Below are 19,251 nucleotides of genomic sequence, written 5' to 3'. Positions count from 1 at the left end.
ACTTTTCTAAAAATCCGATCAGCAAGTTATAATAGAGAAAATCAGTTATAGAGGGCGACAAACATTCTACCTTTTTTCCGCCCCTGGATCGGAGCGTGAAGGAGAATAGAAGGCTTGTATATACGTGTACGTATGTGCAGGCACTCTACTCTCCCTGATGATGCGTACGACGTTTTCTAAACACAGATGATCTAGCCTAGCCTAGGCCTAGGTAAACTAAGATCGGATAGCCAGCCCTTTGCTAGCCTTTTAATAAAACCGAGGATAACCATACCATGATAAACTAGGCTAGGCCTACTAACTAACTAAACTAGCTAGGCCTACTAGCCCTATTTAGGCTAGGCTAGTACTAGCTAGGCCTAGGCTAGTAGTAGGCTAGCTCAGGCCCTCTTCCTCCAACCATCCATCCATGATGATGGAGTAGGCCTAGCCTAGGCTAGGCCTAGTAAATAAAAGTAGACACCTGTCTGTGTTGTGTCTGCTGTGATGTTTTTGCTCCACACACACACACACCTTCTCCAGTCCGACTGGAAGGAGGCCTAGCCAGGCTTAACTAATTAAGGCTAGTTGGGCCTAATTTATAATTAGTTATTACGCCTAATATTATACTAGGCCTAGTAATAGGGCCTAGCAAACTAATAATAATAATTATTAGGGGCTCGGCTGTGGGAATTCTTAGGATAGGCCTAGGGGCAATTCCATGCAAACATGGACATGACCAAAAAAATTCAAATTAATTAGTCAGCTCAAAATTTGTGTTTATGTTACTCTTTGAATATGTGGGAACTAGGTTTTTAACTTTTTCAATTCATTTATGACTTTTTGCAGCCAAAAAATTACGTTTATTCAATGTTGAATATATATTTTTTTTTAGGTGTGAAAAATAGGTAATTACGTTAACTGATTATTATTTTCCCAACAAAGTAATATTTATAAAGTAACATGTCTAAGTAATACGGTAGTACACTTAAGATATGGAAAATATGATATAACTACAAATGTTGAATATCCCATATAGGAGTGCTATGTATTCTGTTATATATTAGGGTATGTAATGCGAGTGACAAAAAAAATGATTTTTTTTTTTTATACCATCATGATGATAATTTTTTTTAATGAAATTTTATAATTTAGCTATACTACTTTGAACAATTAAAATTTGACAAATAAAAATAAAAAATCCCCGTAAATACAAAATTGTTGAGACATTGAAAAGTGAAATGCGAGTGACATGTAATGCGAGTGACGTTAAAAAATGGACAATGTAATGCGAGTGACATTACTAAAACTCTTTTTTTTGTAAAGTAAAATAGTAATTAATCTATCATTAGTTATGAATTAGTCCCAGAATTAGTATATACATTAATTTCATAATACAATGTGTGATTTGGCCCTTATTTGGAGGCACTACAGTATAATAATTATAGCATTAGGTTTGTTGAGGGCACAATCCCTAGCAACGACCTTTTTGCAGTTAAATCATTTGAAAAATCAAATCATTATAAGAGCTCATTAAATAAAAAACACTAAATCTGGTGAGATTTAACAAATTTGGTACAATCTTTTGTGAAGGTAAGAATAAGTATACATTTATATTTAATCACAATTTTTAAGTTTTTTTTTCTTATATTGTTAGTGTTAATTATTTCAAATTCTATAATTTGAAAACACCGCATAGGCCTAAGGCTATAATAATTTATTTATATATTATTATTTACTAGGCATATTTTATACCACCAGGTCTAAAGCATTGTAGTTTTAAAAACAAAATATATAATTGCTTATTATTTAAAAATAATTTTAAATTATCATTCACATTTGCATCCTGCCTTTAGAAATGGCCGAACGACAGAGAAAGTACCTAGAAAAACTGAAAGCCGAGGGAAAATACATCTCACACAGAAACAAACAAAATGAAATTTCGAAAAGAAGTAAAAAAGTAAAAGAAAAGAGAAAATTCTAGCTCTGCCACCAGCTTTGAAGAAGCAGAAGATTGATGCTCTTAAAGTTGCTAATAGAAAACGTGTGGCTATTAGTTCAGAGCAAAGAAGGCTGCTTTGGCATCAGACGGGCCCTCACCTTTTAGAAGTGCTATGGCTTTGCTAAAGCCACTACCAGGGCAAAAAGAATGCTTGATGCTGGTTTGCGAAGAACTTTGAGTTCCATAATTTGTAAAATGGCTGTTTGAATTTTCTATTTTCATTTTTAGTGACCGTATAAGTGTTCTGTTACTGTGTTTGTAAAAAATCAAGATGTTCTGTTAGTGTTAAAAATAGATGATGTCCTTTAGAACTTCATCCAAATGAGTTGAAATAAAAGTTTTTACTTGAAAATTGATATAACATTCTTTGAGTGGTTTAATGTTGCATTATTTAATTATTGTCTACCTTTCTTTCTGCTTTGCTTAGTAAATACTAAGTTCACTTCTTACGGTAATGCGAGTGACAGTAATGCGAGTGACGGGACTTTTTTGTTAAAATGTAAAATATTTTTAAAATCTATGTAATGTTGAATTTTTTTATTATCCTATTTTATACTTTAAAAGTACAGCAATTAAAAATATAAGATCTTTTGATTCATATATTTTTAGTTTAAGGACACGTTCTTATCAAATCTAATCAAATTTTTGTTGTGTCCTTTTTGTGTAATGCGTGTGACAGAATTTCGCAATGGCGTCATTGTCGAAGTAAAAGACATAAAATTTTTTTTATAGTATTTTATTAAAGACTTGCACCTAAAGTATGTTCATATAAAACATTGACTTAAAAATCCAATTAGTATAGAAAGTACAAAGCTTAGACTAACAAAAATGACTGTAATGTGTAATGCGAGTGACCATGGAATTGCCCCTAGGCCTATATTAATTGTAAAAACATTTACCAATTTTTTTTGGATCAAATAGCAGTACGCCAAGAAAAAAGTTAAATAAATAATATATTAATTATTACTTTGATGTATGCCACCATGATGTGGCCAGTGGGTACTTGTCACATTTGAACCATGGAGGTATAAAAATATTTGTATACCTCCATGTTTGAACGTTAAAATTAGAGTTTATTTTATTTTTAATCACTGTACTCCAGCACGGAGGTATTATTTTATACCTCCCTGTTTACTCGCTACTCTACTAATATAATAATAGAAATAATTGTCAAAATGACAGCTTCAATCTTATTTCTAAATTTGTAATATTTTTTTATAGTTTATGAACCACAATGACAGCTAAGGAACCTGATGAAGTGACTTATTTGCAAGAAAGTTCAGATCCGGCAAAGTTGTACCCGTACGACCCACCCTCCTGGCTGAAACGCTTGAAAAACATCCCACAATTTCGTTTAAAGGTTTGTTAACCAATTAAATCTAAAGCTATTTCTACACTATCAAACTTTATGTGTTAAATTTTGTTAATTTTCCTCAAACCTTTCTTCATGTTTTCATTCTTGGTTATCATCATTCTTCTCTAATTTGTACTTTTCCTTTATTTTTACAGGTTTGATTTAATTTCAAAATTGTATTCTTCTTACAGCTCATACAACCATTCACCCCTATTTATAAATGGAACCTTCCAGGTGTACCAGACGGATTTGAGGTTTCTATAAAACGCGATGACATGACAGGAATCACATTGAGTGGTAATAAAGTGAGTTAGGAATATTTGTTTAATTATATATGTTTATATTACTTTATTAGGTAAAATTTGAACCTGCGACCTCTCGCTTACAGGGTGAGTATCATACCACTAGACCACAGAGCTGTATATGGTATTATCGCAGATTTTCAACCACCAGATACATTTTCTCATACAACAAACGCCCTGACAATCAGTGGAGGCTAAACTAGTCAGAATAAATTCCAACTTTAGTATGCAACGGTTTTTAAAATAATATTGTGTATATGTAAATCAATTGTAAATCAATTGTGTTGCGTAATAATAATAATAATTTTGCAACAGGCACGGAAATTGGAGTTTCTTTTGGGTGATGCAATTCATAAGAAATGTGATGCTGTGATCACTATTGGTGATGTTCAGTCAAACCACTGTAGAACAACAGCAGTGGCAGCAAGGCAGGTGGGCCTAGAACCACACCTGCTCATTAGGTCACCCTATGAGGTAGGTATCCCTAATAATATCATAATTCATATTTTTCACAGGAATTATTTCCTCTCCAACTTATTGGCTGATTCCAATTAAAGATATATTGTCCCCCTGAAAAATAATTTTTTTTAAAATATATTTTAATGAATATGCCATTTTAATGTCACATAATAGTTATTCATTTTGACCACAAATTGGATCGAAAAAAATGATTTACCTAAAAAAATGTAATTTACAGCAAAAAATATTCAAATTGATGATTAAAATCATACCTTTTTGCTGAGGCATATGGTATTAATAAAGTATAAACAAACAGTGTTGTGATTAACGCCTTGAGCACTTTTAGTGGATGGTGCGCTATATAAATTGTTATATTATTATTATTATTATTATTATTATTATTAAGCAAAAAATAGTCAAATTGACTATTAAAACTGAGAAATGGCCTACCCAAAGTCTTTTTTTTTATTAGTCTTAATTTGTCATGTTTTTAGGGGACAATACATCTATAACTTCATCATAAATTCATCAAATAAACAAAGATATTTTTAGTAAAACTTCTTTTTATTTCATAGAATCCTGACCAAATTCAGAGTGAGGGTAATGTGTTTATTGATATGCTAGTGGGGGCATCGTTGTATCTTATTCCATTAAACTCTTTTCATGATGATTTGAGAATGAAGAAACTTGCTAACTTCTTACAGTAAGTTGGAATTAGATAAAGTAGAACCTCTCATTTGGAACACCCCTATTAAGGGGACACTCCTCCTTTGGGACATCCTTTAAAAAAAACCATGTTAAGGAAACACACACCCCTTCTTTGGAACACCCCTGTTAAGGGGAACACATACCCCTTCCTTGAAACATCTCTATTAAGGGGACACCCCTCCTTTGGAACACCCCTATTAAGGGGACACTCCTCCTTTGGGACACCCTTATTAAGGGGACACCCCTCCTTTGGGACACCCTTATTAAGGGGACACCCCTCCTTTGGAACACCCCTATTAAGGGAACACACACCCCTTCTTTGGAACACCCCTATTAAGGGGACACCCCTTCTTTGGAACACCCCTATTAAGGGGAACACATACCCCTTCCTTGAAACATCTCTATTAAGGGGACACCCCTCCTTTGGAACACCCCTGTTAAGGGGACACACATCCCTTCTTTGGAACACCCCTATTAAGGGGACACTCCTTCTTTGGAACACCCCTATTAAGGGGACACCCCTTCTTTGGAACACCCCTGTTAAGGGGACACCCCTCCTTTGGAACACCCCTATTAAGGGAACACACACCCCTTCTTTGGAACACCCCTATTAAGGGGACACCCCTTCTTTGGAACACCCCTGTTAAGGGGACACCCCTCCTTTGGAACACCCCTATTAAGGGAACACACACCCCTTCTTTGGAACACCCCTATTAAGGGGACACCCCTCCTTTGGAACACCCCTATTAAGGGGACACCCCTCCTTTTGAACACCCTTATTAAGGGGACACCCCTCCCCTCTGTGAAGTGAATGACCAGCAATATTTGTTTTAACACTATTGCCAACCCCTATTCAGTGGACACACCCCATTAAGGAGACTACTTGTCTATGAAATGATAGGCAATATATAACACAACAGCCAATCCCTATTCAGTGGACACCCGTATTAAGGAGACTCTTTATTGGTCTCGAAAATGTCACCTTAAAATGAGTTCTACTGTTTTTGTTTACAATATGTACAATTATGGAATCTTTTAAACCTCAAGAAAAGTCTGGATTTGGGAGAGTTTCTTGTTTCAGAGTAGAAACAATTTCAGAAATTTACTTTACTTTAAATTTTATTTTACAGCAAGATGCTTTATCATTTATTTTACTGTAGTGTAATAATATTATAAAGGGCTAATATAGTGTGTTTTTATAGATTACTGAAAATTAATGTACCATATGTTTTCCCTGCAAACTGTTTGTAATAGTATTTCTTGAATATTTACTAGCAAATCCAGAAACAAGAAAGCATATTGTGTACAAGCTGGTGGCTCTAATGCAATTGGTCTCTATGGTTATATAGATGCTTGGAGTGAGTTAATGCAACAAGTATGTGTCTATATTAATTCTTTTATACTATTCCAGAAACATAGCTAGATGAATTTTATATGTATTACCTTAATTTGACAATTTTAATGTTAAAAATATTTGTTGTGGTATATTTTAATATATGTTATTCCAAAACAATCCTAACAACAGGATTCTGAGCTGTGGAGATCAAAGGGTTTATCTGTGGCTACGACACGATCAGTTCCACGCCCCTTAACAGACATCACACGCCGCGGAGAATATGTACATAGTACAGTACTGTGATATTTGCAGCGAGACTTAAAAGAGCAAAAGAGCTCAGTGTCCTGTTGTTCAATTCAGTTCTTCAGTGCAATTGTTTTTTTAGTTAAAAAATCTGCTAAAAGATATCTGTTGATTTATTTAGGGAGTTATTGATCGATTTGATGACATAGCTGTGGCTGTGGGTAGTGCTGGTACAGCAACGGGTTTAGCAGTTGCTAACTACCTTACAGGATCACGCCTCCGGTAAGAAAGTGCCTTTGTTTACATCTCCCTTCACGCCCCCTCTCCCCCATTAACCATGTGACCGTCGTGATATTGCACTTTACTTTACTTAGAAGAGCACACCCAAGATTGGAATCGTTTAAATAAACTATTACTGTATTAAATTTTAGGATCCATGCGTATGTGATACGGCTTGACAAGGCTCATGTGGTGGAACATGTGACAGAGACTTTGAAAGAGATCGGCCTTGATGGCGAGGTGACTGTCGAAGAGCTAATTGATGTGGTAGAGTTCTCTGTAGGATTGGGATATGCTAAGTCAACTCCAGAAGAATTGGGTAAAATATCTAAGATAATACATGTTACCTCTTTACACAAATTGTTTAATTTTCATTTATAAATATCATTAATTTCATTGTAAATCAACATTAAGGGGATGGACAGGGGCGATTTTTTTTTTGTACATAAGTTGGAGACCCCTTATGTTAAAGATAGCAGAACTACTTCTTAAATATAACTAAACCTAACCCTCTAAATAATCTCTCTCACTATAAAGTAAAAAGAAGTTAGTCATGGGATTCGAACCCCATACATCGACATGTAAAGTCCATAGTCTAATCCACTCGACTACACAAACGGCTCGACAGAAAGCATTTGCATTAGCGAATTGTAGTCAGCTCAATTCTTACATCACACCTTATGGATATGACTAATGAATATTCAAGTTTATTTTGTGACGTTTCATGAAGGGTCCTCAACTTATGTACGAAAAGAAATATTGCAGACAGGGAATACCTTCAGGACCAACCCAACAAAGTCAAGTGTCACCTTAATAAAGGCATTCCCTGAAAAGAAGTGGTTCCACTTTATAGTTTAATCGCACCCCGATAAGTTTATTGCCATGTAAAGATATTGTTTTAATCATGGTGTGTATTATAAGTTATAACTATGTTGTAACTTAAATTAAAATTGTTTGTTTTTTAAAGAATTCATTACGAATGTGTCGATGAAGACTGGTGTCATTTTAGACCCGACATACACCAGTAAAGCTGCATTAGGTCTTGTTAAACACCTCACCTCAAATCCACAAGCCTTCAAAGGCAACAGAATTCTGTTTGTTCACACAGGTAAGGGGTTATAGTTCATAGTTCATTTTATTTGTCCAAAAGGAAATTCATGTTGACATACAATTGCTCAAAATTAGTTGAAGGTTACTAACACAGAAAAATACATATAAATACAATTTAAAATATACAACAGAGTGACAACATTACTCTTACTGTACAATTTATTGTACTTGTCCAAAAGGAAATTCATGTTGACATACAATTGCTCAAAATTAGTTGAAGGTTAGTAACACAGAAAGATACAAATAAAATTCAAAATATACAACAGAGCGACAACATTACTCTGATAAAAAATGAATTAATTTATTAAAAAGTCTGATTGAATATGGACTAAAAGAATTAAGGAAGCGTTTTGTTCTACCTCGAACAGTCCTCAATCCCCTCCCAGATCTCAACCACTGATAATTACTATGGAGGGGATGGTACTAACTTTATCATAAACATTACAAACATGATTGATTCTGTTAATTACCTGATATTGCGAGTTAATTTTTATAGGGTATGTTCAGACTCACAGTGTTAGGTTTATTAGCCCAAGAACTACGGTGGCGTTAATAGTGTGAAGGTCATTACCTTATAAAGCTGCCCTCTTTTACTACAGTTATGAATGGATGACTAAAGCTCTGTCTTACCCTATCAAACTAGTTTGTAAAAAAAAAGTTTGATGTGCACAAGTATAAGTAGTGATATGCCCAAATATGGTAGTGATATGATGTCATCGTGTTCATATAGGCACATCAAATTTTTTTTTAACATAAAGGTTGATAGTGTAAACAGGCTATATAGCTGTCTGAACAGACCTATGTAGTTCAGAAACAAAAATATGTATGCTGCATACATAATCCTACCTTAATGCTGTGAGTCTGAACACACATATTCATAGAGTTATAATATTCATAAGATGATTGTACGATGTTAAAGGTCAGGTGCGGGCCTTTATAGTTTCCCCTATGTTTCATAATTTTTTAACTGAACATACCTTTAAGAAATGATTATAAACTGCATTGTGCATTGATTTGTAGGTGGTATCTTTGGTTGTGTGAACGCAAGTTTAAAAAGTGTTCTTGGAGAGGCGGCTATTAATAGAATGCAGGGCTGGATGAGTATAGACACAGAACCTGTTGTTTTAGAAAGCTGATGTTTGTGTTATCCAGTTAGTATTAATTACTACAATCAGGGCCGTAGCCAGCATAAGGCGCTTACCTCGTCTTTTTTTTAAGTGTAAAACTCTACATCTTCTATCCAATAATCTTATTTTAAAATCACATTAGGCATTTCTCTCCCTTATCAGAATCAGTCCATTTCACCCGGGTTTTTGAAAAAATCCGGGTAATAAATCTTGGTCTGTTTTAAACAATTTACGAGTTCTGATTCTTTATCTTGACACACATGAGAGGCCAGCTGGAGTGTGACAGACACTTCACTACAGAAATTGCTGAAAACCATGTAGGAATTTTCATGAGTTGTCCAGGTGACCTTGTTGTAAATGACCTAATAGTACCCTTGGGTTGTATTTAATGGGCAGTTAATATAATCAAATTACAATTGTGTGTTTTATGGGCTGACACTCTGGACAGGCATGTGGACCATTTCTGCTAAGGGAGAGTTTTGCCTCATGATTGATAAATCTATTTTTAGATATTGAATAAAGTAGGTATAGATTGAATAATAGAATTGTATGTTTGGAATAAAATATAAATACTTGTGTAATTTCCAATACTTATGCACTTTTATAATATCATAGAGATTTGTATGAAAATATGTATTTTTAATTTCATAAATTTATATAAATTACTAAAAACAAACAAATTGTATAAATTTGAAAAAAATAATAACATTTTAATTTTATCATGTTATATATGACAAGATTAAGTATATCAAATATATTGTGTAAATCAAGGATATAAATAAATATATTATTGAAAATGAAAAGATATAATCACCTTTTTTTTTCTTTAGTCGTCTAATACTAGCAGTGACAAAATGTTATTTCTTGAAAGAGTGACTCTTCCCTGATTGATTTCTTGTGGAACGTCTCAAATTTAACGATAAAATTTATCCACAAATTAACAGTATACTGAGCGGCTCTGCAAAATTAGTTGAAAATAAAAAGTCATTTGCATATTCATAGAGTTATAAAATATTCATAAGATGATTGTATTAAACGCCCTCTATAATTTTTGACCACGTGGGTTGATTACATCATCACACCTGGTGGCATCAAGTAGCAAAACACTGTCCATGCTTTAAATTTGTTATCGCAATTTATTCAATAGTTTTATCATTTTGCGGGTAAGACAGGCTGTAAGGAATTATATAAACTGATAATGATATATCAAAAGTTAGCGACACAGTTCAGGCTAGGGCTAATGGCATGCAAGTTTAGTAGAGTAGTAGTTAGGCCCTGTACACAAATTAGGCCTAGCCTAGTTCGTCTTATCGCGCACGGTTCGTACCACCCCGCAACCGGCGTGCGAGGACCGGATGGTTTCCTTGTGCGGAGACATGACAATGACGGGCCTAGGCTAGCTACTAGGCCTACTTGAACGATTCATTACTTACGGTATAGATAGTGATTTAATAAGTTACCATTTATTCACCAAATTATTGATTCATTTGTGTAGGCCTAACTAATAATTGTAAAAAAATTAACATTTTCTTGTTTTATTAATAATTATTATTTTTATAGGGCTATTTATTATATATTAATTATAATATAATCACACGTCCTCATAGCTACTGCTACTGGAAATGAGGAAAGCATGATCAGCAGATAAGCCCCTTACTCTTTTTCTTGAATGGTCACTGTTGTGGGTGTCGTTCATTACCTTATGCACTTGTCAATTGTATGACCCACTATACGACCCCCGGGAGAGGTGCGTCATTTGTCCGATGTACGTCATACTTTTGAATACCATGACGCACCCGTGCGTCAAAAAGGTGACTTACCTTTAGGTGACCATGACGCACCCATTTTGACGCACTGTGACCATGTTGTTTATGATATGGTGGGTGGTAAAGTGACGGACATTGACACACCTTGTTCATTGATGTGACGTACCATCTAGATTTTTGACGCTCCCCTGCGTCAGTAATTATTTGTAAATGACGCACCTCTCCCGGGGGTCGTATAGTGAGTCATACAATTGACAAGTGCATTATTATGTTTTTGTTCATGGTTGTCATCTGAAATACTATTCTAATCTATTATTATTGATCAGTAGTAGAAGGTCTTTTGCGAGTTTAAGCATCTCTCAAGAGCGAGTCCATCTTGGTAAAGTTTGGTAGCCCCTTCCCAAACAAAATAACCTTAAAATACTGAACGCCGATGATGTACCCTCACTATTGTCGATTAGTAAAATAAAAGTATGGTATAAGAATATGGTCTTACTAAAGCATCACCATCATGATAAAAAAGACCAAACAGATTTATGTAATATTATACAATAATAATCTACACATATGAGAGAAGAGGCTCCTCCTCTTAACTTTACTATAATAAAAGGTAAGAATTGCAAAAGGTAAGAATCATATTAGAACAGTCAATTATACTGATATCATAGAGGAAAGAACATTTCAATAATTAAATAATTTCTATATTTATTCGTTACAGTGCCACCACGATGCTGATTGGGCACAATTCGTTCACCAAAGACTTGGACTTAAGGCTTACCTTTCTTCTGACTGTCTATCTAAGTAACTCTTATGCTGTGGAAGACACGGTTGATGATTATTTGAATAGATGCTTAGATGGGGTAAACCATAAAACAAAACCAGGCCCAGAAAGCAGTTTATTTAGCAAGGTATGTATTGTTGTTGTAGCCCTACTGGGGTAGTGATAGGAATTGGAAAGCCAGTCCAAAGGTTATATTCTTCTTTAGCTACAAAAAGTCATAATGAATGCCAAAAGTTTGATTTAGTAACAAAATTTACTAGGTCAGAGGTTACAGGGTTCTTTGGGTAGTGCTTCATTTTGAAGTATCAAAATAGTTGGAAAAAAATCATTTACCTAAAATACAGACGTTTTTTTGTTCAAAAAATAACTTTGACTTCCAGTCAAAGTTTTCAATCAAAACATATCCCATAATGCAACTCGCTTGTTTGGCTACTCTGTATGCATAATCATAAAACTTTCTCGTGATCTGTGTGAAAACACCTTCTCTACCGTGACGAGTTGTAAACAATCCTAATTAGCATATATATGCATAATGTATAATCGTCGTTTGAAATCTTTGTTTACTTTCGCTCGCGACGTTTTTCCAGACAAAATGTAATCAAACTAATTTACCTGTTAATTACGTAAATTTTAATATTACTTTGATATGGCTAATTTAAAATTTAGAATATTTTGACCTTCATTTTTTGTGTTTCAAGGGACAATACATCTTTAATATTATAATTCTGTTTTCTTTACAGTGCAGTAAATATAAAGAATTATCTTGTTGTACGGAAGAAACAACGAAAGGACTCCATGACTCCGATTCCTGGTTAAATTTCAATTGGCATCACTGCGGAGAGCTCTCATCAGCATGTACAGATTTTTTAACCCACGATCTATGCTTCTATGAATGTTCACCGAACATAGGCCCTTGGCTCGTACCGGTAAGCCTACAATTTTTCAAGGGCTAGCTTACTGTATTTTGTTAACCCCTTTCACTTAGCGAAACTCCTGGGGCAGATTGCAATAAAGTTTTTAAGCCTAGTCTTAGACTTAAGCACAAGATGAAACCCTTGGCAACAATGGTCTTACAATTAAGACCATTGTAATATGAAATCAATGCACAGTAGTTTTTAAAGCAAGTAGTTTCATCATGATATTACTAGCTAGCTTAGGTAGCCTCTTGCGCTCGCGTTCATCGTAAGCCTACCTAGAGGAGGCTTAAACCACATTGCTGATAGTCTTAGGCTTAGACTTCATATTACAATGGTCTTAATTGTAAGACCACCATTGCCAAGAATTTCATGTTGGACTTAAGACCTTTATTGCAATCCGACCAGAGTTTACACTCAATGGCGTCAACACAAGGGTTTTGTATGGTTTGTGTTTCAGTTTGTGTAAACCTTGGTTTTCTAGGTGATATGAAAGGCGTAATAAGTGTCTATTGTTAAGACTAGTGGTAAATATGTTCCTTGAAATTCTTACGACTATCATTGGCATATAGAGGGCACTAGGATATTCGACATACGACAGCTTCACACAATGCCTACCATTTTTGGGAGTTTTCTTTGTTCAACTGTCATTTTAATCGAGTCTTACTAATCATTACCTAGAGGGACATTTTGTTTTGCTATTAGCATGATGGACTGTGACTAGGCATACATAAATTACACAACAATTTGTTGTGACAATGAAAAATGTAAAGGTGAAGTTCAATATTGAATATCGAAACGTGGCAGGCTGAAGGCGCTTGACCTTTGACAAGATCGCCTAAATTTTTTAGTTTTTTACTTTACTTAGTGTTGTATATTCTGGTACAGCCGCTCCATGATCTCTTTGCTTTTCTTCCTTATATCTTTACTCTTATTAAAAGTTTTACTAACAAATATTATTCTATTTATATAATTGTCAACACGTCAACTAACGATCAAATAACAGTTTTCTTATCACAACTTGTACAATGTAATTTAGAAAACTACAACCATTTTTTAAAATAAACATACACATCATACAACGTACATTTATAGCCTAAGAAAATTTTCAAAACTTTCTATTATTTAAAAGTCGAAGATAGCCAGGTCTCGGGTCCATTCTATTGTCGCCACAGATTGATATCTTCATCAGTACTTCTATGAATGGATGATTAGGTGGGAACACGAACGCTAGTTGATCATACTCGGCACCGTTTTGATCGTACGATAAATCGGGAAACCACCTCACGACGTATGCTATGAAAAGTACAATAGACAACAACCATACATTGTTTTATACAGTACATAAATATCTAGGTGAAAATATGACAAAGGTGTACTTTAATTGTAAATTAACCAAATTTTCTTTTTTTCATTTACAGCACAATATTTCAATTCGAAATGAACGTTATAAAGGCATACCTTTATGTGAAAGCGAGTGCAATGCATGGTGGGATGCGTGTCGTTATGATACGACTTGTATGGAAAATTGGACTAAGGGCTGGGATTGGTCAACTGGTACGTAGTACAAATAACAATTGCGCTTTTCAATAGTGGCCCTTTTAAAATTAAGAATCTTAAGCTCTGTCTACATTATCTAGTTTGACAACAAAGAAATTGGTGTTCCCAAATAAGGTAATGATATGATATATTGTCGCGTAAAATTCGGTAGTGTAGACAGAGTTTAATTCTACTTTTTTAGTTTCCTAAAATCAAATCTTTATTAACATGATAAATTGTGTTGATGTATAGTTTTCCTGTTTCCCTTTTATGCATTGTTGCCAATTATTTGTTCTTGCTGGTACCCCTTTCAAAACGGCTTTCAAACTTTGATGTGCCACATGATGTCATATCAATACCATATTTAAGCATATCACTGCCATATTTGGGCACATCACACCTTTTTTTGTCAAACTAGTTTGATAGTGTAGACAGAGCTTTAGACAGATTTAGTTTTATTTCTCAGGTGTAAATGTATGTCCAGCGGGCACTACCTGTCGTACGTTTGAGGAAACGTTTGGTTCTGCATCCAATATGTGTCACCAGATATGGGGTGGCGCTTTTAATGCAACACCAGACAACGAGCAGTGCATGGTGTATTATTTTAACGGAGTGAATCCGAACAGGGAGGTAAGTACAGGAAAATTATTTTGAAATGATTATAGAAAAGTGAATATTATTAACAGTGTAATTTGGCTGGTATGGCTTAAGCTCTCTCTACACTATAAACTAGTTTTACAAAAAGTGTGATGTGCCCAAATATGGTAGTGATATGACATCATCATCGTCCATATATGGGCACATCACATATTTTTGTCACATAAAGTGTAGATGAGACTTAATGTATAAATTCTGTGTCTTAATCATAATTCATTGAATCGATGCAATTTCACTGTCTGATCTGTCCAGTTTATGTGCGTTAACCAACTGTACTGCTTCCCACTAGCGACGCAGCTTACAAAACGTTAAATCCAATAATTGTGTTTGCCCCTGCCTGCGTAAAATCAAACCTGCGATGTTTGCAGCACTGATGCGTTGTCGGTTCCCACTTGTGATTACGCAATACAGCACTTTGCGTCAATACGTCATTGAGTTGCGTTCTAGTGGGAATTAGCTTTATTGAATTTGGTGCTCGAGTATAAACAAAGCATAGAAATTTGTCTATGCTTTTATTCATTATTTATTTATACGGTATATATATAGACCTAGACTCAGTCCTAGAACACACAATGTATTCAGAGTAGACACTTTGGCATGATTATTTTTAGTACTACTCAGAACAATCACCGTTTTCGAAGAAATAATTAGTCTAAAAGATCCATTAGGTCCAGCATTATTATTTTGACATTTGGAAGTAATCTTCCCAGAATTTGTACTTGAGTTGTCTGTAATTTGAGTACTAAGTGACCTAGATGGCTTCTGATGGATTTGATTGGTTAATTATGCATTATGTGTCACTTAGAATTAGCCCTACCGAATGGAAAAGTGATATTTATTTAATGGTGATAATTAATGTGCTCTAATGCATGTTTTTGTAAACATTTTTAGAAATTGTTAACTGATCGCGTTAGAAAATCAACTTATTGTTCTTGCCGTCCCATTCTACTCGACTCCGCGTTGTAGTAGTCAATTTTTTAACTCATGAAATATTCTCACCATCCAATTTATAAACATTCATTATTTGTATACAGTAAACAAATGTTATGCAAGATTTATCTTGCTTCAATTAAATATCCTTCTCCCCTCATACAATTGTCATACTTCCCCTTATATACAATATGTTCATAACCTTCTAGATCATTCCTTATACTTCTTATTCTATTGGATTACAGTTTCTATTAATAGCACCTCTGGAATGTTCCTGATTGTTCTTATTAATTATACATGGTTTCTTAAATCAAAACATACTCTTATTCTAGAATATTCCCTCTATAAATAAGGTGGAATAAAAATAATAAAATAAAAGCCAATACTGTGTAATTCTAGTGTCATTATTTTTTTCCTACCAATTTTTTTTTTAAACTGGGGACATCCTAATGTATTGCCTCTCACTCATATCATGAAAAAGTGTTCTCTGAAAATAAATACACTTAAGATAAATACGGCTACAGTATGCACTACTCAATACTGATTTTTAATTTTGTCAACACCATATTTTGAAACATATGTTACACTGTGTTTACCAAAAACGTGATAAACCATACTAGTACCAGCATAATATATTGAAAAATCTGCTGATTTTGCGATAATTTTACAAAAAATCTAGTATGTTTTAAGAACATTTCTGTTTTTTCAGGTTGCTAGGTATTACGCAGAGCAGATGGTTTTTAATAATGGCAACCCAACAAATTCAGCGGTGGAAACGTCTACTACGATTTTTATATTTTTATTTTCGCTAGTTTTTTACATACTTCATCACTATAACCTTTGTAATCATATCGTCTCAAGAACGGAATTATAGTCAGTGATACAGATATCAATAGAGGATACAATGAACAGAACATTCAGGTATCAGGGTAGATAGTCCCCCGCCCCCTCCCAAATTATAAGTCTAAAACAAAAATGTTTTTTATGAAAAATATTGCACTTAGGTGTAGGACTAAAGAAAGCTTTTTGCAGGACTGTAGATGGTAATTTAACTGTGGAATGTGTATGTTGGTATGTTGTATAATGTCTTTTTGGAGACCATATCAAAATGATTCTACTGCAGTAACTAGATTTTGTACTGCAATAATGTATGTTCGAGTTTATGAGGCAATCACTGCAATAAATGGTGTGTAGTTGACACAGAGTAAACACAGGCCATAACTGTTGTGGAACGGAATGCACATTCAACTTTTCATGGTCTGTTAAATTATTGTCTACTGTCTGAAAATTATGCTTTCTAATACAAGTGGTTTTTCAGAACTCTATAAATAAATTTGTTCAGGCCAGTCTACAAATTATTATTTAGCATGTGGGTATGTTTTTATGGAAACTACAATGAAAAAATGATCCACACTGTGTGTGGCAAGCATTCAATTTTAGAAATATCATTTAATTTAACAACTTCTAGGTATGAAGTTATCGGACATGTTTTTAAATCAATTTGTTTGCTTTACTAGCTGTTTGAAGTTGGTCTATTTAATTGTCATCTTACTGTAGATAACACCGCAGGTATGGACAAATAGATTTCCATTACTGTATCATAAAAACTACCAAAGGTTAGAATTACTATGTAGGTCTAGGTCAACACGATATTTTCATCTTCGTTTATAAGCCCATCCCCAATTGATCCATGTAGGCAAACACTCATTTTCATCCTCATTTTTAACCCCATCCCCAACTGATTCGTGTTGGCTAACACACATTTTCATCCTTGTTTATAAGCCCATTCCCAACTGATACGTGTTGACAAACACACATTTTCATCCTTGTTTATAAGCCTATTCCCAACTGATTTGTGTTGACAAACGCACATTTTCATCCGTGTTTATAAGCTCATTCCCAAATTCATCCAACATAATTATGTTTATACTCATTTATGAGCCCATCCCAAATTCATTAATGTAGGTGTAAGCCAACACACTACATGTTCATCTTCGTTTATAAGCCCATTTTCAGACGACCCATTTATTTACAGGCCAACACACAACACTTTCATCTTCGGGTAAAAGCCCAGAGAAAATATACGATACATTATTTTTCAATTTTTGCTTTTTTAACATATTTTTTTATCTATGTTTTGTTAAAAAATGATGTTTTTATGTGGAGGTATAGTAATGTAAACGCATTTTAGCCATTATACTTATTCTATGTGTTCAAGTGATGTGAATATTTTTCTAATCTTAGTGTATTTTACGATATTTAGGAGTAATATAGTTTGGAAAGAAATGCACAAATGTTTGGTTGTCACAAATTGTATTGCCCTTCTATGCCAAAAACTGTGATTGACAAACACAGTTTTTAATCGATAACACTGATTTTTCTTTGATAGTGTTACTTACCAATCGATAACACTGCTTTTCTTTTTTAATAGTGTTACTTGCTAATCGATAAAACTGCTTTTCTTTTTTAATAGTGTTTACTCGCCAATTGATAACACTGCTTTCTTTTTTAATATTGTTACTCGCCATTCGATAACACTGATTTTTCTTTGATAGTGTTACTTGCCAATCGATAACACTGCTTTTCTTTTTTAATAGTGTTACTTGCCAAACGATAACACTGTTTTCTTTGATAGTTACTCACCAATCGATAACACTGCTTTTCTTTCTAATAAATAGTGTTACTCGCTAATTGCTAACACTGCTTTCTGTTGGTGGTAGTGTTACTCGACAATTAATAACACTAATTTTATTTGGTGATAGTGTTACTCGCCAGTTAATAACACTGCTTTTTTCGTAACTCTTTAATCGGTTTCTTTCTTTTCTTTAGCGGTTTGTGCCAGCCACCTTTGGTATATTTATTCTGTAATTCATACCCCGACAGCCTTGCTATTTTAATACCTTGCTATCTTGAAATCTGTAAATATTAATCGTTTTTTCGTTGAAACTCGAAAGCAATAATAAAGATCTACAATCACTGGAATTGATAAGACATAAAACATAAATTCTCACCACGTATTGTCTTACTACTTACTCCAGTTGAGAACTCATTGTAAGAAGAAGAATTCCAATTTAGAAGGTTTGGGGTTTTTCCCTTTACCAAGTAAATCGGAAGAATAAAAGAGATAGGCTTAATATAACTGCTGGTGTAACCAAAGATTAAGACACCTATCGAAATGTTTTTCGAATTCTAATTTGTAGCCTATTAATTCAAAATACATTGTACACTAGATGGTCAACACAAGAAATATCACAATATGGATCGCACAGTACTTTTAATTTTACTTAATTGATTTATTTTTGATGTGATTTAATTTGTATACTATGACTGAAATAACTATTAAGATATGTACAATTTATTTTACTGTATTTATACTTTGAGCACATGGTTTTCCAAACTGCGCTCTTTAAAAATAGTTTTAAATATTTCTTGATTTGGTATATTGTTACTGTAGTCTACACAGAATAAACATCTATGAATTTCTGAAAATGTTTCTATTTCGTATTATTCCATGATTTTGCGTGTATCCGTGGTCTCTATTCATCCGTTGATAGTTTCACCATTAAAGTTCCTAAACCAAAGTTGTCATTCTCATGAGCTATTCCTTGCCGCTTCCATCTTTCCTTCAGAATGCGCACTAATATTCAGTCGTTAAAATGATTTTCCAAACTTTCTGGTTTTTTTTTATGTTGTCAGTATTTTTTTCAGTATTCTTTTGATTTTTAGTTGCGTGCAAACGCGATTCTATATCTCACTATGTCGGTT

General features: G+C 34.0%; 2 protein-coding genes across 2 annotated transcripts; both read left to right on the top strand.

Moving 5' to 3' along the window:
• The first annotated feature begins 93 nt into the window (after positions 1-93).
• On the top strand, positions 94-9,665 carry LOC140048813 (uncharacterized). Its single transcript, XM_072093607.1, has 10 exons — positions 94-211; positions 3,203-3,341; positions 3,527-3,640; positions 3,953-4,111; positions 4,672-4,799; positions 6,080-6,179; positions 6,565-6,665; positions 6,815-6,981; positions 7,630-7,770; positions 8,793-9,665. Exons 2-10 carry the CDS (start codon positions 3,216-3,218, stop codon positions 8,906-8,908), a joined length of 1,152 nt encoding a protein of 383 aa, XP_071949708.1. The 5' UTR covers positions 94-211; positions 3,203-3,215; the 3' UTR covers positions 8,909-9,665.
• Positions 9,666-9,994: 329 nt separating this feature from the next.
• Positions 9,995-18,975, top strand: LOC140050377 (folate receptor gamma-like). Its single transcript, XM_072095540.1, has 6 exons — positions 9,995-10,062; positions 11,384-11,573; positions 12,187-12,372; positions 13,782-13,917; positions 14,366-14,529; positions 16,196-18,975. The coding sequence occupies exons 2-6, from the start codon at positions 11,394-11,396 to the stop codon at positions 16,358-16,360; spliced, it is 831 nt and encodes a 276-aa protein (XP_071951641.1). The 5' UTR covers positions 9,995-10,062; positions 11,384-11,393; the 3' UTR covers positions 16,361-18,975.
• Positions 18,976-19,251: the final 276 nt, after the last annotated feature.

The sequence above is a fragment of the Antedon mediterranea genome, chromosome 5, assembly GCF_964355755.1.
Source record: "Antedon mediterranea chromosome 5, ecAntMedi1.1, whole genome shotgun sequence".
NCBI classification, from domain to species: Eukaryota; Metazoa; Echinodermata; class Crinoidea; order Comatulida; family Antedonidae; genus Antedon; species Antedon mediterranea.
Note: the sequence above shows the minus strand (reverse complement) of the source record. Positions and strands in the feature narration are given on the sequence as shown.